This window comes from Schistocerca americana, chromosome 3 (genome assembly GCF_021461395.2).
Source record: "Schistocerca americana isolate TAMUIC-IGC-003095 chromosome 3, iqSchAmer2.1, whole genome shotgun sequence".
In the NCBI taxonomy this organism is placed as follows: domain Eukaryota; kingdom Metazoa; phylum Arthropoda; class Insecta; order Orthoptera; family Acrididae; genus Schistocerca; species Schistocerca americana.
Genome location: NC_060121.1, coordinates 858,697,308 through 858,718,428, shown reverse-complemented (window position 1 = coordinate 858,718,428; position 21,121 = coordinate 858,697,308). Strand labels below are relative to the sequence as shown.

The 21,121-nt window shown below is 39.8% G+C and overlaps 1 protein-coding gene across 1 annotated transcript in view; it reads right to left on the bottom strand.

Moving 5' to 3' along the window:
• LOC124606854 (delta-sarcoglycan) overlaps positions 1 to 21,121 on the bottom strand; it is a 450,590-nt gene that overhangs the window by 54,563 nt on the left and 374,906 nt on the right. Inside the window, exon 6 of the mRNA XM_047138933.1 lies at positions 6,826 to 6,898. Coding sequence (XP_046994889.1) covers positions 6,826 to 6,898 — 73 coding nt within the window. The remainder of the gene's footprint in view (positions 1 to 6,825; positions 6,899 to 21,121) is intronic.

Here is a 21,121-nt window from a genome sequence, read left to right as displayed (position 1 = left end):
GTAAGAGCTCGAGCGTGGTGTGCATCTGCGCTGAAGTGATCGATTGGTTGTCCTCAAGTCAGTTATATGTACAGGGTGTAACCCAAATTACGACACAAACAGCAGGGCACATTTCTGACATGTACATGGACAAATCATGTTATATGAACATGGGTGTAGAAACGCTTTGTTTCCATGTTACAACTCATTTTCTCCAGCTCATTAATCATTGGAAACACATATGAACAGAATGCGCCAGGCAAGTCTTTCTCACACGAGATGTTCAATATACCGCCCGTGTGCATTGATATATGCATCAACCGGCAAATGTAGTAAATCTCTTATGCGCTGATGTATCGTATGGTTTCGCAGCCTTCCGTAATACGAGCACGGTGACTATGAGCAACTTGTATTTGGTTTCCCATACGCAACGGCTCTCAAATGTCCTCAGAGTCAAAGTCAAGTGGAGAGCGTGGAGGCTAGGCTACTGGTCCAGCTGTTACTATACATCTTTCACCGAATTTTTTATTTAGAAGCCGACAGGCATTAACAATTAAATGAGGAGGTGCTCCAACGTGCATGAAGCACATGTTTCGTCGCACCGGTGAAGACTCTCCGAACAGATCAGATAGAATATTCTCTACGAAAGCATGGTAACTTTGTCTGTTGAGCCCCCGCCCCCCAAACAGTTACAAACAATGTCATCCCAAACCCTGACCGTAAATTTTTGTTGATGATTTGCTTCAAAAGTTGCGTGAGGATTGACGTCTGCCCACACAAGCCGATTTTGAAAAGTTATGAGTAGTAAAGGAGTTTTTCTATTTGGGGAGCAAAATAACTGATGATGGTCGAAGTAGAGAGGATATAAAATATAGACTGGGAATGGCAAGGAAAGCATTTCTGAAGAAGAGAAATTTGTTAACATTGAGTATTGATTTAAGTGTCAGGAAGTCGTTTCTGAAAGTATTTGTATGTAGTGTAGCCATGTATGCAAGTGGAACATGGACTATAAATAGTTTAGACAAGATGAGAATAGAAGCTTTCGAAATGTGGTGCTACAGAAGAATGCTGAAGATTAGATGGGAGATCACGTAACTAATGAGGAGGTATTGAACAGAATTGGGGAGAAGAGGAGTTTGTGGCACAACTTGACTAGAAGAAGGGATCGGTTGGTAGGACATGTTCTGAGGCATCAAGGGATCACCAATTTAGTACTGGAGGGCAGAGTGGAGGGTAAAAATCGTAGATGGAGACCAAGAGATGAATACACTAAGCAAATTCAGAAGGATGTAGGCTGCAGTAGGTGGTGGGAGTTGAAGAAGCTTACACAGGATAAGGTAGCATGGAGAGCTGCATCAAACCAGTCTCATTACTGAATACCACAACAACAACATGTGTTTCTCATGATTAATGAGTGAGAGAGAATGAGTTGTAACATGGAAACAAAGCGTTGCCAGAGCCATGTTCATACAACATAATGTCTTCGTCTACGTGTGAAGATTGTGTTCTGCAATTTGTCCCGTGCATTTTTGTTACACCCTGTATGTGTTGCCTTCACATATACATTTTGAGTTTTTGGCATTAGGGACCCACGATCTCGAGTGGCTCGTCATAGAGTGATTGGATTTCGTTTGATTTCTTACCCACATTTATCTTGGTATCGGTGCTAAAGTGGAAATATATGGTCATCGGTGCAGACGTCGACGGTATGGGTTATATGTCGTGTTTGTAATCAGAACTGCTCTGGTCTGTTCCGAGATTGTTTTTCCAGCAGTGATACACAGCAGTACTGATACGTTCATTTGGAAAGAGTTGGGCGATATGAATCTCTGGTATGGCTTCACAGAATACAATGACAGAGGGAACTAACGAACGGCGTTCTGCCGAACCTGTTCACGCAGCAGCAACAGACATAGAGTGCCAGAGTCTCATATGAGGTTTGTAGCATTACCCTACGTTTGGTGTTGAACGTTTTAGCGATTGCATGTTATTAGCTCATTCACGGTTGCGAAGGTATTTTGACGAAAACCGAAGCCCGTGGGTTCCTTGTACCAAAATGAAACTATCCACGAACAACCTCCACAATGTGAAGTTAGGATTCAATTGTTATGAATGACATGTACATTTGATCTCTGCAGCTTGCGGAAATTGTACACTACTGGCCATTAAAATTGCTATACCAATAAGAAATGCAGATGATAAACGGGTATTCATTGGACAAATATTTAATACTAGAAATGACATGTTATTACATTTTCACGCAATTTGGGTGCATAGATCCCGTGAAATCAGTACCCAGAACAACCACCTCTGGCTGTAATAACGGCCTTGATACGCCTGGGCATTGAGTCAAACAGAGCTTGGATGGCGTGTACAGGTACAGCTGCCCATGCAGCTTCAACATCATACCACAGTTCATGAAGAGTAGTGACTGGCGTATTGTGACGAGCCAGTAGCTCTGCCACCATTGACCAGACGTTTTAAGTTGGCGAGAGATCTGAAGAACGAGCTGGCCAGGGCAGCTGTCGAACATTTTCTGTATCCAGAAAGGCCCGTACAGGACCTGCAACACGCGGTCGTGCATTATCTTGCTGGAATGTAGGGTTTCGCAGGGATCGAATGAAGGGTAGAGCCACGGGTCGTAACACATGTGAAATGTAACGTCCACTGTTCAGGGTGCTGTAATTGCGAACAAGAGATGACCGAGACGAGTAACCAATGGCACCCCATACCATCAAGCCGGGTGATACGCCAGTATGGCGATGACGAATACACGCTTCCAATGTGCGTTCACCGCGATGTCACCAAACGCGGATGTGACCATCAAGATGCTGTAAACAGAACCTGGATTCATCCGAAAAAATGACGTTTTATACCGTTCGTGTACCCTTGTTCGTCGTTGGTTACACCATCGCAGTCGCTACTGTCTGTGATGCAGCGTCAAGGGTAACTGCAGCCATGGTCGCCGAGCTGATATTCCATGCTGCTGCAAACGTCGTCGAACTGTTCGTGCAGATGGTTGTTGTCTTGCAAACGTCTGTTGACTCAGGGATCTAGACGTGACTGCACGATCCGTAACAGCCATGCGGATAAGATGCCTGCCATCTCGACTGCTAGTGATACGAGGGCCGTTGGGATCCAGCACGGCGTTCCGTATTACCCTCCTGAACTCACCGATTCCATATCCTCCTAACAGTCATTGGATCTCGACGAACACGAGCAGCAATTTGGCGATACGGTAAACCGCAATCGCGATAGGCTACAATCCGACCTTTATCCAAGTCGGAAACCTTATGGTATACATTTCTCCTCCTTACACGAGGCATCACAACAACGTTTTACCAGGCAACGCCGGTCAACTGCTGTTTGAGTATGAGAAATCGGTTGGAAGCTTTCCTCATTTCAGTATGTTGTAGGTGTCGCCACCGGCGCCAGCCTTTCGTGAATGCTCTGAAAAGCTAATCATTTGCATATCAGAGCATCTTCTTCCTGTCGGCTAAATTTCGCGTCTGTAGCACGTCATCCTCGTGGTGTAGCAATTTTAATGGCCAGTAATGTAAATATGTCATATTATTAAATAATTGTTCGGCGAAAGCTGTTTTTCTATTGTATTTTGTTTCACCCGACTTGTTTCTGGCGTTGCACATCATCAGTGGTATCTGAATTACACTAAGGACACATATTTGTAATAATAAGTTACTTATAGCGTGTCTTGCAGAATTTCATGTACTTGTGATCTTTCAGTTCAGTGTAATTCGACTCACCTTATGTGTAATGATTTCTAGCGTATCCAAATTATATATTACGAAACACAAAGAAGGTTTAAAAATCTTGTGAAGCTAACTGACACGACCCTGTCTTCGTTTAGTGCACAGTTAGAAGAACAAAACCATATGGCGGGAGTCATGTCTATCTGTCTAACATATTGCCAAAAAATTTTGTGGGAGAAACAGAATTTTTCGCATAAACAGCGAAACACTTAATTTTAAACGAATAGACCGATCTAAGAAACAAAAATTAATTTTCCAAAATTCCTTTACTGACTATATATATAATCGTGTTATTACATGAAAATTACGAAACGTTGTCACTGGGATACGCTAGAAAACATTATGTATAAGGCAAGTCGAATTACAATCAAGCGAAAAATTACTGATACACAAGAATTTACAACGTACGCTGTAAGTTATTCTGAGAAATATGTGATGATGGACAACACCTGGAATTAGTTCGGTGAAATAAAATACTACCACGAAACAGCTTTTGTCAAACAATTAATTAACCTGACCAACTATTTACAAATTCACCTCATACATTTCTTTCAAGAGTATAGTTATTTCTGTAGCAGTGCGGCTTAAGTATTTTAATATCACCATGGAGAAAACATTTTGGCGCAGAATTGATAATGCTAAAATTACTACGAACAAAAACATGGAAAGAAAGATCCAAAATTAAAATAAAGGCAACAGCGATTTTCTGAAACGAAATGTTCTTTTATTATTCTTCGTATTTCAGTTTGTTTAATCATTGTCGTACCTAGTCTGGTTAGGTAAGTCTATCGAACGGCGTTCTTGACTAAAAAGTTATCGATTAACTTACAACCTCAAATTCGGGTAAAATGCCACGCTTTCGATTACTACTTCATTTCCATCGTCAAACTGGCGAGGTTCTCATTTTTTTTGATTGGGTAGATGACGTCATGATGACAGGACGAAGATAGTGCCCTCTGTATTCAAAGATTAGGTTTGCGCTCTCCCTCCAACGTGGCTTGCAGCATCACAACTCATTATTATCGGCAGTGTAAATTATTCCTCCGTACCGGTTTTTTTTATCAAGTGTACGTTTCCATGCATTGCTAAGCGCATAGTTAATGTCGCTATTGAAGTTGTTATTACACAGTCTAATTTTGACTGTTTCCCTAATCACAAAGTCCCAATTGATCGACGCATGAGGTAGAATTCTCGTATGTTTTAACATAATCTTGTATATCTTTATTAGACTGTCCTCGTTCGATTTATCAAAACTTCTGTTCTTAAGATACCACCGGTGTTCGACGTAGCGATGGACAGCAGTTCGTATAGACTCTTTCGCATAACTGTTGTCATACATACGATGGATGTTATAAACCTCTGGCAGTCTTGGGCTGAGTTTATCTTTAACACGTCCTTTACTTTTCCTGCGTATCAATATTTCAGATTTAGATCACAAAGGAATATTCTACATATTTCACTTGCACTTGTGTACGTATGCAATTTTATTAGCTTTCTACATCTACATCCATACTCCGCAAGCCACCTGACGGTGTATGGCAGAGGGTACTTTGAGTACCTCTATCGGTTCTCCCTTCTGTAATTTAGAAGATAATTGTTAAATAAAACTTCCTGTGAGAATGAGCCCGTCAGGTAGCTGTGGAGCGCACAGCAGTCTCCTTTAAAAATGAAAACGATGTATGTTGATGAAGGAGGGAGTGTGAGAAATTTTTTCGGTTAGGTAGTAGTGGTCCAGTACCTTAAATATAGCCTATGAAATGTGATTCATTAACCTTCAAATAGAATGAATATGCAGTACAAAGGAACCCGGTGGAGGTGGATAACACGGTGTTCCACCTATCTCGATAGTCTGTAAGCAGAATCCCCCATGATGATTTCAAATTTTTGCCATGTGCAATGAGGATTTCGTACCGGAACTGAAAGAGATTCTGCGTATCATCCCCTTAACACATTGGTCCAAAGGGGAATGAGGACGATGATCATGTGGACAAGTTGTGGATGATGAACGAGACCAATATTTACCTTACTGTTTTCGGGAATGAAAGTGCTTCAGAGAGGTGAAAAAAGTGTTACCAGTTTCATCAAACGTGTCTGTCAGACCTTATAGCTTCTAAAATGATGAGGTTATCACACATTTACGCCTTCAGATTAGTGTGTTGATATGTTACAATTTTTACTGTATGCATATTACATGATACTGAGTCGGGCTACGCAATGTGTTCAAAGATAATGCATCAATTAAAGAACAATAAAGGGGAGGAGCTTACACTGCTGACTGGAAGAATGTTCTGACAGAGAGAGTTGTCTGCTACCGATTGAGCGTAGCTCGTTTATATAGTTGAGACATGAAAGCTCGTAGGAGGCAAGCGACAGTGATTTTATTACAATGTAATACTGTAATAGAGCTGAATAGATCGCTTCAAAAACATCATAGAGCTGGTGAAAACTGACTTTATCACTCAAATTACTTACTTCACGAGTTTCAGATATATTTCCATCTTCAGCGTAAAGCTTAGATTTATACGTCAAGCGAATCTCACTTTTTACGAACAAAGGTCACGCTGTTTGTCCTCGAAGCTAAGGACTGGAATTTATGCTAACCGTAATTAGGAACCACATTATTAACTAAATTCTTCCTGTTAAACACAATTCTCAGTTGACTTGCTAGCACTTCTCTTCGAAAGATGTACAGGAGTTCAGCCTCCGTAATTGCCCAGCTTGGTACCAAGCAGTTCGCTTGCGGTATTAAGTCCAAGCATTCGCTGAAGTAACAAATATCTGATGATGGAAATAAATTCGAAACCCCTCAAGTGAGCGATTTGAGTAGTCAAGTGATTTTTCAACGGCTCTATGAATTTTATGAATCCACTTATTCAGTTCCAATACAGAACCACGTTAAAATAACTCGGTTACTGCGGTATTAAGGCTCACTATCACCCAAATAGTACATGGCATCTGTTCAGTCTGTACTAACGCAAAGTTTTTTGTTGTCTTTATTACCGTTGCGATTGGACTACCCCGGTATTTACACAAGAAGCGCTGTACAGGTTCTGCTGTTCTACAGTGGTTTACTCACATTAGCTCCTCTCCGGGATTTGCTCGAACCAGTGGCGTCTGGACCGAGCCGTCGAATACAGCGCCGCCCTCACCTGCCGACAAGAAGTCACGTCGTCAGTAGAGGTTAACATGAAGAAGTTATATACGCAAGGAAAAATATAAACAATAGTACAGAAGATACAAGCATAATAACAAGGTATCTAAATGTGCACACTAAGGCAGCATTGTTTCGCGGGGAGAACAGCATAGTTGTTTTATAATTTTATGAAAAAAAAAACACATTCTACATTACGTTTTTCTTTTATTTAGCTATAATTACGAGTTTCGGGTGAATTAGCCTATTTTCAGATAAAAAGTAGAATAAATAAGAACAAAACCATTCATTATTCTCTATCGTCTAATTATTTACAGTGGTACATGAAAAACATACGTAAATAAATATAACATGGTACCCAAAATAAGGAAGATGTTTGCTATAGGAATGGCGCCAGCTCGTGGCTCGGTACGACTGAGAATTCACTGTAAGCGCCGCGAGTATATCGGGTGGTTTTAATAAAGACTTTCCCTATTTAACACGTTATAACGTGGAAGCTAATTACCGTATATGTCCCAGACTTGTTAGCATTAATGTCAAGGACATGGAGAAGACAAATAATGAAAGAATCATTTCAACTGAAATACCTTTAATGTACTGCTGCCATACATCATACCATTACATACCGGTTCCATTACTCCTACAAAAGAGGCTCAATACGGCGCCCATCAGTCTGAAGAAGAGTCTGAAAGCGCAGGATTGGATTCTGCACAGCAGAACGAAGCATTTCAGTAGATATGCTGACTACCTCTCTTCATATGTTGCGCTTCAGATCAGCACAAGTGTGAATGTTCCCCTGGTAAACCCCGTCCTTCAGGTAGCCACACAACCAGAATTCACAGGGAGTGAGATCACGTGTTCGTGCCGACCAAGAATTTGGAATCGATCGAATGATAATTCGATCGTTTCAAAATGTGTTTCGGAGAAGCAGGTGAACTTCACAAGCGATGTGCGGTGGCGTCCCATCTCGCACAAAAATTGTTGAGTTCAATGCGTCTCTCTCCTGTAGGTCGGGTATGACACGCTGGCGGAGTATATGGCAGAAATGCTGGCCAGGTACACTGGACATCTTTGGTCCTTCAGCGTCAACGTGTCAAAAAAGAATGGGCCAATGATGAACGTAGCCGTGAAGCCACACCATACGGTGACACGTTCAACATACAAGGGAACTTCATGCACAGTGACTGGAGGTGAAGACCCCCTCCCTTTCGCCAATTCTGTGTGTTCACCTCACTCGTCAGAGAAAAATTAGCTTCATCTGTCCATAGGATGGTCCAGAGCCAGCCCTCGTCAACTTCAGTCCTTGGGTGAAAGTGGAGAGCGAGGGCAACACGTCGTTGTGCGTCCTGTGGTGCGAGCTGCTGTACAATATGGATCTTCTACATATACCATTTGAGAATGGTTCTAAGCACCTTCTGTACAGTGGACAACGGGATGTTCAACTGTCGTGACACAGCACGTGCACTGCCTAACGTGCAGCGTTGTCTGCCATATCAACGGCGATATCATCAACCACCTGTGGTTCAACCGGTAGTCGGCCTCTTTCCGGAGCAACGGCCAGTTCTCCAGTTCATTCGAACTTCTTCATCATGCTCCGCACAGCAGGTGGAGAAAGAGGACCCTATAGTAATCTTTTCAGCCGGCGATATTCTGGAAGTGCAGCTGCAGCATTACTGTTGTTTTGATAAGACAGCTTCACCAGTAATGCGCTGCTCCTTTTGTCCATGCTCATGCTGACACGTCAACAAGTGCATTGCCACTGATTAGGTGTGTGAGACTGTGAATCACGATGACTGATAACGGCACCTGGTGGCCACAGTTGGAACTGGACGGTGGCGCTGTGACGAGTGGAAATCATGCACTCCATACTCTGGACCTCATTGTTACCAAGTTTGGCAATCGTGCAGTAATTACTTTCTCTGAATAACGTGTTAAATAAGGACAGTTTAATTATAACCACTCGGTACATGACAGTACGTCGGAGCTTTAGCATTAATATCTCTATAAAATGTTTAGTAGTGAATCATGTAGAGAGTTTTGCTAACACATTTATTGCAAAGGTTAAAATATGAATAAAGGGTACCACACTATAGCAAGTAAGAATAGGAGCCTACCTTTTTACTGTTCTGCAATGTGGTTATAAGGTATGCCAAAGGCATATCTTCACTAAAATGTCAAACAAACTGCTTAATTTCGCTATTATAGGACGATTCCAACATTACAGAATGAATATAACTAAAACACAAATCTACATAAAATTTAAAAACATCATTGCCATTGTGTCATGAGCATCAATGTAGGTTTCTATTTCCATAGATGAAACACATATAAATGTATCAGTTAGAGGTTATCGGGCACTGCTGCAGTTGTGGATCTGCCGGCGGTGAAGACGTATTTGTGTATTACTACAAACAGCTTAGGCGATAGACTCTTCTAGGTTTCCAGACAGAATTACATTTCTCTTCAGTGTCTTCTAAATGATCGAAGTTCCCACACCTCTGCTGGAATCTTCAGGAACTTCTGTTGTTCAAATAACCGTTAACATTAGAAGATCCTGAAGAAGATGCCACAGAAAGGGTCGAATCGTCGATTGTGTAGAAGAAATTGAGGAGAAAAATAACGTGGCCTAACAACGTAGAAGAGATTACCTTCAATGCAGACTCAAAGTGGATAAGGTTTCGCATTTTTTGGAAGTCGTATTTAATGTTGGTAGGGTTCGTATTAGGCACATACAGTTAAATTAAAAAAAGAATGTGATCTGTAGTGTTATGATTATATAGTCTACAGGTGTCTATTATACAGTGGAATATCATGTTCATTTCTTGTCGATGTGCGAAGTTGTCTGTCAGTCTGACGTCTATCTTCCACTCGGTATGAGTCAACAGATGTACGTTAATAACATAGTAACGACTTTCCTGAGAAGCGGATCGATGTATTTACTACACGCACATTATTGCTGTTCGCTCTAAAGCAACCGAGATGTTTCGTTATTGTTCTACATCGCATACACAGAAAAACATCCCGTATTTCGTGCTTATGCTAAAAGGAAATCGATAATAAAAGAAGTTAGGTTTAGAACTAAAAATAGAACAAAGGAGTAATTGTATTTGACTCTAGAATAATTTATACTACTTAAAGTATCGGATGACTATATGTCACTCCAATAGCTATTCTTACTACATAATCTGTATGTAGTTAGAGGTGGTAATACGTAAAAACCAAAGAAAACTTGTTTGACTGGAAACAATATTTCTTCGAAAGGACTGCTGTATGTGACACGTCTCTGGTAACATTTCTGCTTCTCTTGGAGCCCTTTCGTGAGGCGCTCCAAGATTTAAGTCTCTCAACTAACTTTTTAAGCAAATGAAACTATATGATTCCAGAAACCGTTTCAATTCTGAAACGTCTGTGATGTATACATGCAGACTGAAGCCACGGATGAAAATTTGTACCCGGGTCTCCTGTTCACTAGGCAGATGCGCAAACCGCTACGCCACCCTGGTACGTACCTTACATTGGTGGTTCGTATTGCCGAAGATAGCGACATATAATTAGAGTTGGTGTGGGATTCAGCTTGCTCTAGCAACAAAAGGATGCATCAAAATTTTGAATGTATTCACTCCTAAATTTCGTACGGAATGCTGCACTGAATATGTTACATTACTAACTATTGTAAGGAGGCTCAAACTGATCTTATTCTCACAACACACAATTACCGAGCGAGGTGGCGCAGTGGTTAGCACACTGCATTCGCATTCGGGAGGACGACGGTTCAATCCCTCGTCCGGCCATCGTGATTTAGGTTTTCCGTGATTTCCCTAAATCGCTCCAGGCAAAGGGCGGGATGGTTACTTTGAAAGGGCACGGCCGACATCCTTCCCCATCCTCCCCTAATCTGATGAGACCGATGACCTCGCTGTCTGGTCTCCTCCCCCAAACAACCCAACTCCAACCCAACACACATCGACTCTCGAATCCATTTATTCGTTACACTACGCACAGACTTGCAGAAAGCGAGTTGTTAACAACATCTTTCACCTGACCAACTTTTACTGAAAGTGCAGGCTTAACCAGTGCAGACTTAACCAGTCTCCGTAGGCGAAATCGGTGAGTACGGTACGTTTGTACCGCGGCGCCCGACTCTGAGGGAGGAAATGTCTAGCCGTATTGTTTGTCATCAGCAGATTTAGTGTCAATGCCGTGGTTTAAATTACAAACGGCTGTTTGCCGGATGTTTACAAGATATTCGACAGTCCTTGTGGTGTTGTTCTACAAGGAGATTAGGAAAGACGATCAGGGCTTAACAGTGCCGTGCAACTTTAATTACTAAACTTGTTATTTAAAACCACTGCGAAAAAAGAGAGCGATATCCCTGGAAAATTTGGAAATATCTCAGTTTCTCGAGTTAGGTGACTCACTCACAACGTGTTTGTGTAGAAAACGCCCTCTTACGCGAACCGTCTTTTGCGAATGTGAGGAAAGATAAGCTCTGCTGTTTAAGGTGTTGTAAGTAGACTGTTTAGGTTTTCTTATTGGTAACGCCACGTAGCGCTCTGTATGAAAACCACTGGCTGTGCTGTGTGCAGTCTGTGGCTAGTTTGCATTGTTGTCTGCCACTGTAGTGTTGGCCAGCTGGATGTTAACAGCGCGTAGCGTTGTGCAGTTGGAGGTGAGCCGCCAGCAGTGGTGGATGTGGGAAGTGAGATGGCGGATTTTTAAGAGCGGATGATCTGGTCGTGTGTCCATCAGAGACAGTACATTTGTAAGACTGGATGTCATGAACTGATATATAATATAACCTTTGAACAATATTTAGGTAAATAAATTGTTTGTTCTCTATCAAAATCTTTCTTTTGCTCACTGTGCCTATCAGTAGTTAGTTCCTTCAGTAGTTTGAATCTTTTATTTAGCTGGCAGTAGTGGCCCTCGCTGTATTGCAGTAGTTCGAGTAACGAAGATTTTTGCGAGGTAAGTGATTTGTGAAACGTATAGGTTAATGTTAGTCTGGGCCATTCTTTTGTAGGAATTTTTGAAAGTCAGATTGCGTTGCGCTAAAAATATTGTGCGTCAGTTTAAGCACTGTCATGTGTAATTGTTCAAAGGGGACGTTTCATATGTCGACCCTTAGCCGAGGATACCTCACTGGAATCTTCTCATTTTTTCTTGTAGTTTGTGTAATTAGTGTAGCTTTTGTTTATTACTACCGCGTAATTGTAGAAAGAATCTCCTTTGTAGTTGCAGTCTTTCATTGTTGTAAAGTAAAACAGTTGTGGAATGCATGTAGATATGCACCAAGTATTTCGCAGCTGCGCTTGCGATTAACTAGATATTATTTTCAGTGCTATGTTAATGTTTTTTTTATTTTTGCTCTTCAAATTGTGCTTTTCTGTGTTATTGTGTGAAATATTGTGACAATTATGGCGTGTGAAGAACGTAATAATAGGCTCCGAAGTAAACTGAGAAATGAGAGTGAAAACGAAAGCAGTGTGTTAGAGCCACCGTGTAATGAATTAACTAATGTTCAACATAGTAATTTGGTAATTGTGCATAGGGAAATGGAGCGGGTGGCAAACAATGGTGTAGACAGTGAAACAATTAGTGAACAGGGAAGCATTATCGATCGATCGGTCGGCAACCGCCCGCCTCAGAGATCGGGAATGACAGGACACAATCTTGCAAATACAGATTCAGGTTTTGGGTCCTCACCGTTTTCTCAAATAAGTCAAGACACATTTTCTGCTTGTCAAAATGTGAATGTTGCCGGTGCAACTTCACTGCCGAAAAGCACTGAGGAACATGTGTCAGACACCAGTGCATTGTTATTACAGTTAATGCAACAAATGGGACAAAGGCTACAAAAGTTAGACACAATGGGACAAAATCTTCAAAAGTTAGACACAATGGAACAACACCAGAGACAAACACAGCAACAGTTAGACGCAATGAAACAAAAGCTTCAAAAGTTAGACTCAGTGGAACATACGCTTGAACAAACACATGAAGATTTAACTACTGAGTTACATAAAATAGAATCGAAATGTCAAAAAGTCTGTAATGACGTAGAAACACAAATTTGTGAGCATTTCCAACCTGTTTTTTTGCGGCATGAAAATACATTACAGAATCACAAAGCAGCCATAAAAGAACTGCAAACTATTGTTCATGAAAATCATGAGACCTTGCAGGCTAAAATTGACTCAGTTGCATCTACCGATTCGGTTACGCAACTTGCAAAAACTCAGGAAACTTAAAGGACACAGTAGATACGATTTCAACACAAATGGACACTCTGAAACTTGGTTCAGAAAAACACACTGAGGAAATAAGTACACTATCGGAGAAAGTAGCCGAACTATCGAATCAGTTCACTAACTTATCTGCAAAGGTAGATGATGATCTGACTGACACAAGACCTGTAGCCATCATTGACACAGAAGAGTATGAACAAATTAAGAAATTCAAACAAAATAAGAATCAAATTAATACGCAACACAAAAGAGAAATCCGGGAAGTACAAGATCAGTTGGCGCAAGTAATACAAAAATTACATATTTCAGAGGACACTCGCGCTCCAACACGAGAAGAGGGACTTAGAAATACGGAAAAGCCACAAAATAATAACACAGGGAATTTCGGAAATTATGAAAGAAATTGGCAAGGTGCACCGAATTTTGAGATGGAACCGCCGACACGACGTAACAATGACCTATATGCTACTCGCCGACACGATAATTTTGACTATAAGCTGTTCATTACTACACGTAAATTCAAAACATTTAAGAATTCTGGCAACGACATTCATCCACAAGCGTGGCTCCATCAATTCTCTCATTGTTTTCCTCCCTACTGGTTATTAGAGCACAAATTAGAATTTATGTGTGGCTACTTAGAGAATGAACCAGCTGAGTGAATGCGATCGGTCACTCACGATTGTCACAGTGAAGGAGAATTTTGTCATGCCTTCCTCTCAGCATATTGGTCTCAAGCTACACAAGACCGATTAAAACATAGCATCATAATGATGAAACATTTCGAACAATCTGAATTTTCCAGTCTTGTGAAATATTTTGAAGACATGTCGCACAAGAATCAGTACCTGTTAAACCCAAACAGCCCCTCAGAACTCATCCGCATTTGCTTAATAAAATTACCTGAACAGTTACGACATATTATTTTGGCAGGACGTTGCAAAGACGACATTGAAGCTTTTCAGGGACTCTTACAAGAATTAGAAATTGACACTGACAATCGCGGAACGCGAAAACAGGAACATAACAATTACAGGTTACATCCATCGCAATTCCGCGATGAAAGAAATAATATCTGGACACGACAAGGCTATTCTCACAACACAAATCGTGACCAAAACAGACACCACCCGTATGACAACCGTTGGCATAGTAGTAATAATTACAGGGAAAGATCACCTCTCCATGGTAGTGACTATCACAGAGACAATCAGAGAAACAGACAAAATGGGAACCAAAATAATTATTATCAAGGGAGACAGAATAGACGCAACGGTCCAGCGCGCAGTTACGATTCAGGGAGAAATTCTACACCACGTGACCGACAAGAAAGAAACTATGGAATCTACCGACATGACGACAGACAATATGATCGTAACCACAGACCTGAATTGCATCAGAACTGGCGGGATTCAAACAGGGCAGGGCCCTCTCGACAAGGTGAATTAAATGTAGAAGTTAGGTCTCCAAATCCCAATAACGACGCGTGCCATCAAAGAGACAATAGGCTATGACTCATACCGCTGGCAGCCATAAAACGTACTTATGAAACTGACAACGCAGCTGCCGTAGCTAGTAATTACGTAAAAATGGAAGACATTAGGGACATCTTACTCCAGGAACACGAAGTAAAACGTAACATCATAGCATATCCTGTGATTCACATTACAGTAAATGACGTAAAATTTACGGCAGTACTTGGGAGTAGACTTTTTGAATGAATACAAAGCAATCTTAAACTTACACGATGCTGAAATAAGTTTAGAGAAAGAAGGTAAGTCAATAGCTTTGAAATTTGAAGATTGGCTCTCAAACCATGACGAAGAAATTAACCGGCTTTACCTCCTGTTAGACAACAGTTCGGAATTTTCGACGGAACTTGACACTAACAATCACTCGTTTTCTGTCTACAGACCCAGTAAACAATAATGTTATGATCTACTTTCTCAAAAAAAAAAAAAAAAAAAAAAGAGAGCACAACTAGACATTTCCCTTCACAGGAATTGCAAAAATAATTTTTTAACGATTTGATAACTTGTCTGCTAGAGTAAACTATCGTAAAGCATTACTCTAGGGTTAAGATGTGACACAGGTATTAGACATGGCCATCTTTACTGTACTATTTTTTCTGCTTGTGAGCCTTGTCATGTTTAGATATTAGTTATTGCATTTGCTGCTGCTGTTTGCCAGGCATAGTGCTACTAAATTTCACTTTGTATTACTCTGTTAAGCCAGTTTTACTACTGATTTATTTTTCTTGTTTGCTGCACTTTGCCTTATATTAGTTGTAATGTTGCATTTGCTTTGGTAATTTATATATATTGCTGCTTGTTTTGCCAATTTGCATTTTTTGTCATTGCTGTTTGTGTTAATGGTTTTGTGCTGCTGCATTGCCTCGTCCCTTAGTTTAGCATCTGAGCTCAGTAGATTTAAGTTAGCTTAAGAGGTAGGCTATATAAGAGAACGAGTTGCGATGAATTGGAAGAAATGCATTGAGAAGCTATAAGAAAATGGTTTGGACAAAAAAGTATTTTGAAAGAGCATATGAATAAAAATAGTAGGGTTTAGGGACAACAGGTTTAGGTAGGATTTTCTTAGAAATAAATGATGAGGTAAGATAATGGAAAATAAATAATGAGGTAAGAAATATGTGAACATATAAATACAGAAAGCATGCTTGGAGAGGATTTTTTTTGATGGAAACAAATGTTGAAATAAGACGAAAGATCTATGGAATGAAGTTTTGGGTTGGACTGCAGTACCAAATGTTACATTGAAAACAAACCCTGTCCTTTCCTCCTGTGTTATTCCGCTATGTGTTTGTGTACTCTTGTGTATTTGTGTTTTTTCTGTCTTTATGTGTTTAGCTACTAAGATTTATGTGGTAGAATTATTCTAGTACTAAGCTACATTCACTATAATCAGGAATACTGTTATCCTCAAATATAATTTACATTAATAATATGTTATTTACTTTGTAAAGATGTTTATAGACATTTTAATTCTGTTCTGTTTCAATGCTCATATGTGAAATTAATGTTTCGAAAACTGTTATCATTATTTTATATATTTACTTATGTCATAATTCCTGTAACACTGATGTATATGTTTATTTCTATTCTTTTGTAAAGCCCCTATTATTACAAATGTTATATGTAGTGTTATGTTCTTTAATGATGTATATTGTACCTTTCTTATTGTATTCTTATGTTATAAAATTGTAATTGACACCAGTTCATCAAATTAAGTAACCTGTAAGTTACATTTCACTGCACACTGTTTCTGTTGTCATAGTATATGCACAATAGATGAGAAGTAGGGACTGTTAGTGTTTGCACATGTGTTAATACTTCAGCAAGGGACTGATTAACAGCATTGCTGGTTCTAAGGACAATTCCAAAAACTTTCTGAGTGCACAAGCGTTGGTTTATGGACTTGCTATATTGTCCGCAAGACTCTTCGATGGTGATTGTGCACCTGCACAGTTACAACAGATGGCTGCTAGCCATCTCTACAAGGACTACAGTGGGTCTGCACCTTTGATGACCCACCAGTATAATTATTTCTACAAGGAATGCAGTGCATCTGCACCTCTGGTGACCCACCAATACCATAATCTCTACTAGGACTACAATGGGTCTCCTCTGTGATGACCTACCTACCAATATTCTTCAAAACTTCGACTGACTCTGCTGTGGGTTTGCTCTGTTGTGGCCCATTACCTGTCTGCATGTCAAGAGTCAACACTGTCTTTCCGTTGGAAGGACAACACTACTTCTTCTAGACTTCATGGAAATCCACTACTGCTGTGTGCATTTTCTTTTACTGCTCAGACTTTAAGAAAAACACTGCTATTTTACTGTGATGAACGATCAGGACTGTCTTTATGGACTGTGAGAAAATTTTAGCTTTTGACCAACATTTTATCACTAAGTGTGTTCATTTGATTTCTTTGTTATTGTAATTGTGAAAATTTTTTTAACAAATATGAATTGGCCAGTGCCCAAAACAATTTGTAAAATATTTGTGGGGAACATGGGGGCTATGTAAGTAGGTTGTTTAGGTTTTCTTATTGGTAACGCCACGTAGCGCTCTGTATGAAAGCCACTGGCTGTGCTGTGTGCAGTCTGTGGCTAGTTTGCATTGTTGTCTGTCATTGTAGTGTTGGGCAGCTGGATGTTAACAGCGCACAGCGTTGTGCAGTTGGAGGTGAGCCGCCAGCCGTGGTGGATGTGGGAAGTGAGATGGCAGATTTTTGAGAGCGGATGATCTGGACGTGTGTCCATCAGAGACAGTACATTTGTAAGACTGGATGTCATGAACTGATATATAATATAACCTTTGAACAATATTAAGGTAAATACATTGATTGTTCTCTATCAAAATCTTTCTTTTACTAACCGTGCCTATCAGTAGTTAGTGCCTTCAATAGTTTGAATCTTTTATTTAGCTGGCAGCAGTGGCGCTCGCTGTATTGCAGTAGTTCGAGTAACGAAGATTTTTGTGAGGTAAGTGATTTGTGAAACGTATAGGTTAATGTTAGTCAGGGCCATTCTTTTGTAGGGATTTTTGAAAGTCTGATTGCGTTGCGCTAAAAATATTGTGTGTCAGTTTAAGCACAGTCATGTATAATTGTTCAAAGGGGACGTTTCAGTGTTTACATCTGTATTTATGTCAGCACTCTTAAATTCACATCGAAGCGCTTAGCAGAGGACTCACACGACCACTTCAAGTCTTATTTTAGGCCGTTTCACTCTCGTATAAAACAAGGGAAAAATTGACATTTTACTCTTTCCGTGCAAGTTCTGAGTTCTCTTTCTCTCATTGCGATGATTATTTATCAATATGTAAATGGAAGTCAACAAAATATTTTCACATTATGCGGAGATAGATTGTGGTTGATGTTTTGTGAAAAGATTCCGCCGCAACGAGAAACGCCTTTTTTATTCTTTGCCATCCCAAGTCGCTAATATCTGTGAGAATGACTCACCTACTTCGTGACGACACAAAACGAGGTGCCATTTTCTGTGGCGCTTTTGCGATGCCATTTTTATGATGTCATTCCTATCTGGCAAGGATTCCATACCGCGCGGCAATACTTCAGAAAAGGAAAGATAAGCGTAGTGTGGGCAGTCTCTTTGGTATTTGTAGCATCTCCTAATTGTGAGTGTTCTTTACACAGAAGACAGTCTTTGGCTGCCATCCCGATGACATTTTCTGTGTGATGGATTCAATTTAAGTTGTTCGTAGTTATAGCGCCTAGATGAATCGATAAACTTTAAATTTGTGTTATTCATCTTGTAACAGAAATTTAATACATTACTTTTAGCACAAGTATAGAGGACTTCACACTTCTTACTTTCGATGTCAATTGACAGCTATCGCAAGGCCGTTCGCACTGTCTAGCATATCATATTGAGACAGGTAGATTAAGACATCAGATGACGGCTGGATATCACTAAAGCTTAATAAGCACCATTTCCCACATCGGCTAGTTAGTTACCTAGTTTCATGTCCCTTGCATTGTTTTGCACGATAAATCGTACGGAACGAGAAATTTTACATTCACATCGCAGATTAATTAGTAAATGTGGCTACATGCTGAGCATTTATAAGTTTTTGATTATTTTTATATATAAAAGTGTGTGTTAGTAATTCCTACCCACACCTTATATACGTTGCAATTGTGGAAAATCTTCTATGGAGTAGAGGGAGTTGTTAAGAAGAAAATTCTTCAGTTTGATTTCAAATTTTACTTTCCTGTCTGTCAGACATTTTATATTACTGAGTAACTGATAAAAAACTTTAGTTCCAGTTTTGTGTACCACTTTTTGTGCCAAACACAAGCTTAATGTGGAGTGCTTTAATTGTGTACATAATTGTTCCTTTTGAACTGTAATGGACATTTACAATAAACTCCATGAGGGAATAAATATACTGTGAAGCAGTAATCAGAATGCCCAACTCCTTAAACCTATTTCTACAAGGCGATCGTGGATGAGAACCACGTATTATCTGTGCAACACCTTTTTTAAGGAATGAAGAGCACTTAATATTAAAGATATGTTACTCTATAATATTATTCCATATGGCATTATTGAATAAAACAATATCCCCAGGACATGCATTGATTCTGAGCACAGATGTGACTGAACTAAGTTGTTTAAGAAGTTCCAAAGTCTACTTTCCCAGTTAAATTCTAATCACTATGGACACCTAATAATTCTAAAGTTCCCACCGTATTGCTTACCTCCTCACCTTGTGTTACACTTATTTATCGTGCAGAACTGAATGAACTGTGTCTGTTTAAAATTGAAAGTGAGGCCATCCGCAGAAAACCAGTCGATGACACTTTTAACAATACTGTTTAGCATTTCTTCTTTTTCTTGCATTGATTACAAAACTAATGTCGTGTTATCAACAAAAGGAGCTAATTCTGTTCCCTGCATTTCAGACAGAAGAACGCTTACATGTATCAATAACAATAGTGGACCTAAAATTTTGCCTTGGGGATCCCCAGACGTGATTTCTCCCCAATCATAATTACATCCCGAGATTATATTGCTTGCATTACCAAGCACAACCTTCTGCGCTATGTTACGTCATTGTACACTGGATAATTCTTCAATCCCATAAAAGTTCAATTTATCTTGGGGAATACTGTGAGTCACACAGTCCAGTGCCTTAGATAGGTCACCGAAAAAACCAGCTAGTGATATTTTACTCTTTAATGCTTATAAAATTTGGTGAGTGAACATGTTATTGTCATTAACAGTACAGCAATTCCTTAGAAACCCAAACTGTGACTTGCTGAGCATAGTATCGTTGCTAAGGTGAGTTACTATTCCAGAGAACTCACCATGTCAAAAATTTTGGGAAACTGTTTTAGCGGTGAAACGGGACGGTAGTTACTGACATCTTTCCTATCACCTTTGTTAAGTAGGTTTCTGACAACGGGATATTTTAGTCTATCTGGAAAAACTGTCTTAAGTTAGTGATGCATTACATATTTCAGATAAGACTGGGCTTATTACATTGGAACAAGTCTTTAGTACTCTACTGGAAACAATAGTGGATCTAAAATTTTGCCTTGGGGATCCCCAGACGTGATTTCTCCCCAATCATAATTACATCCCGAGATTATATTGCTTGCATTACTAAGCACAACCTTCTGCGTTATGTTACGTCATTGTACACTGGATAATTCTTCAATCCCATAAAAGTTCAATTTATCTTGGGGAATACTGTGAGTCACACAATCCAGTGCCTTAGATAGGTCACCGAAAAAACCAGCCAGTGATATTTTACTCTTTAATGCTTATAAAATTTGGTGAGTGAACATGTTATTGTCATTATCAGTACAGAAATTCCTCAGAAACTCAAACAGTGACTTGCTGAGCATATTATCGTTGCTAAGGTGAGTTACTATTCCAGAGAACTCACCATGTCAAAAATTTTGGGAAACTGTTTTAGCGGTGAAACGGGACGGTAGTTACTGACATCTTTCCTATCACCTTTGTTAAGTAGGTTTCTGACAACGGGATATTTTAGTCTGTCTGGAAAAACTGTCTTAAGTTAGTGATGCATTACATATTTCAGATAAGACTGGGCTTATTACATTGGAACAAGTCTTTAGTAATCTACTGGAAACACCATCCAAACCAGACGAGCTTTTATTTTTGAGAGAACGTATAATTTCCTTAATTTCGGAAGGATAACTTGGTGATATATTCATATGATTGAATTTTATGAGACTCACTTTTTCAACATTCCGTTGTGGTTTTTCTGTTGAACTGTTTGTCCCTATACTTTCTAGTATGTCTAGGAAATGATGATTATATTTTCCATCTGTTGTTTTTGTGGATAAATTTGTCATCACTGAAAGAGTTTTCTTAGCCAGCCTTAGGAAGATGAGGGTTTTAATGTCCAGGAGACGATTCGGGAAGGATGGGGTAGGAAACTGAAAGGAACAA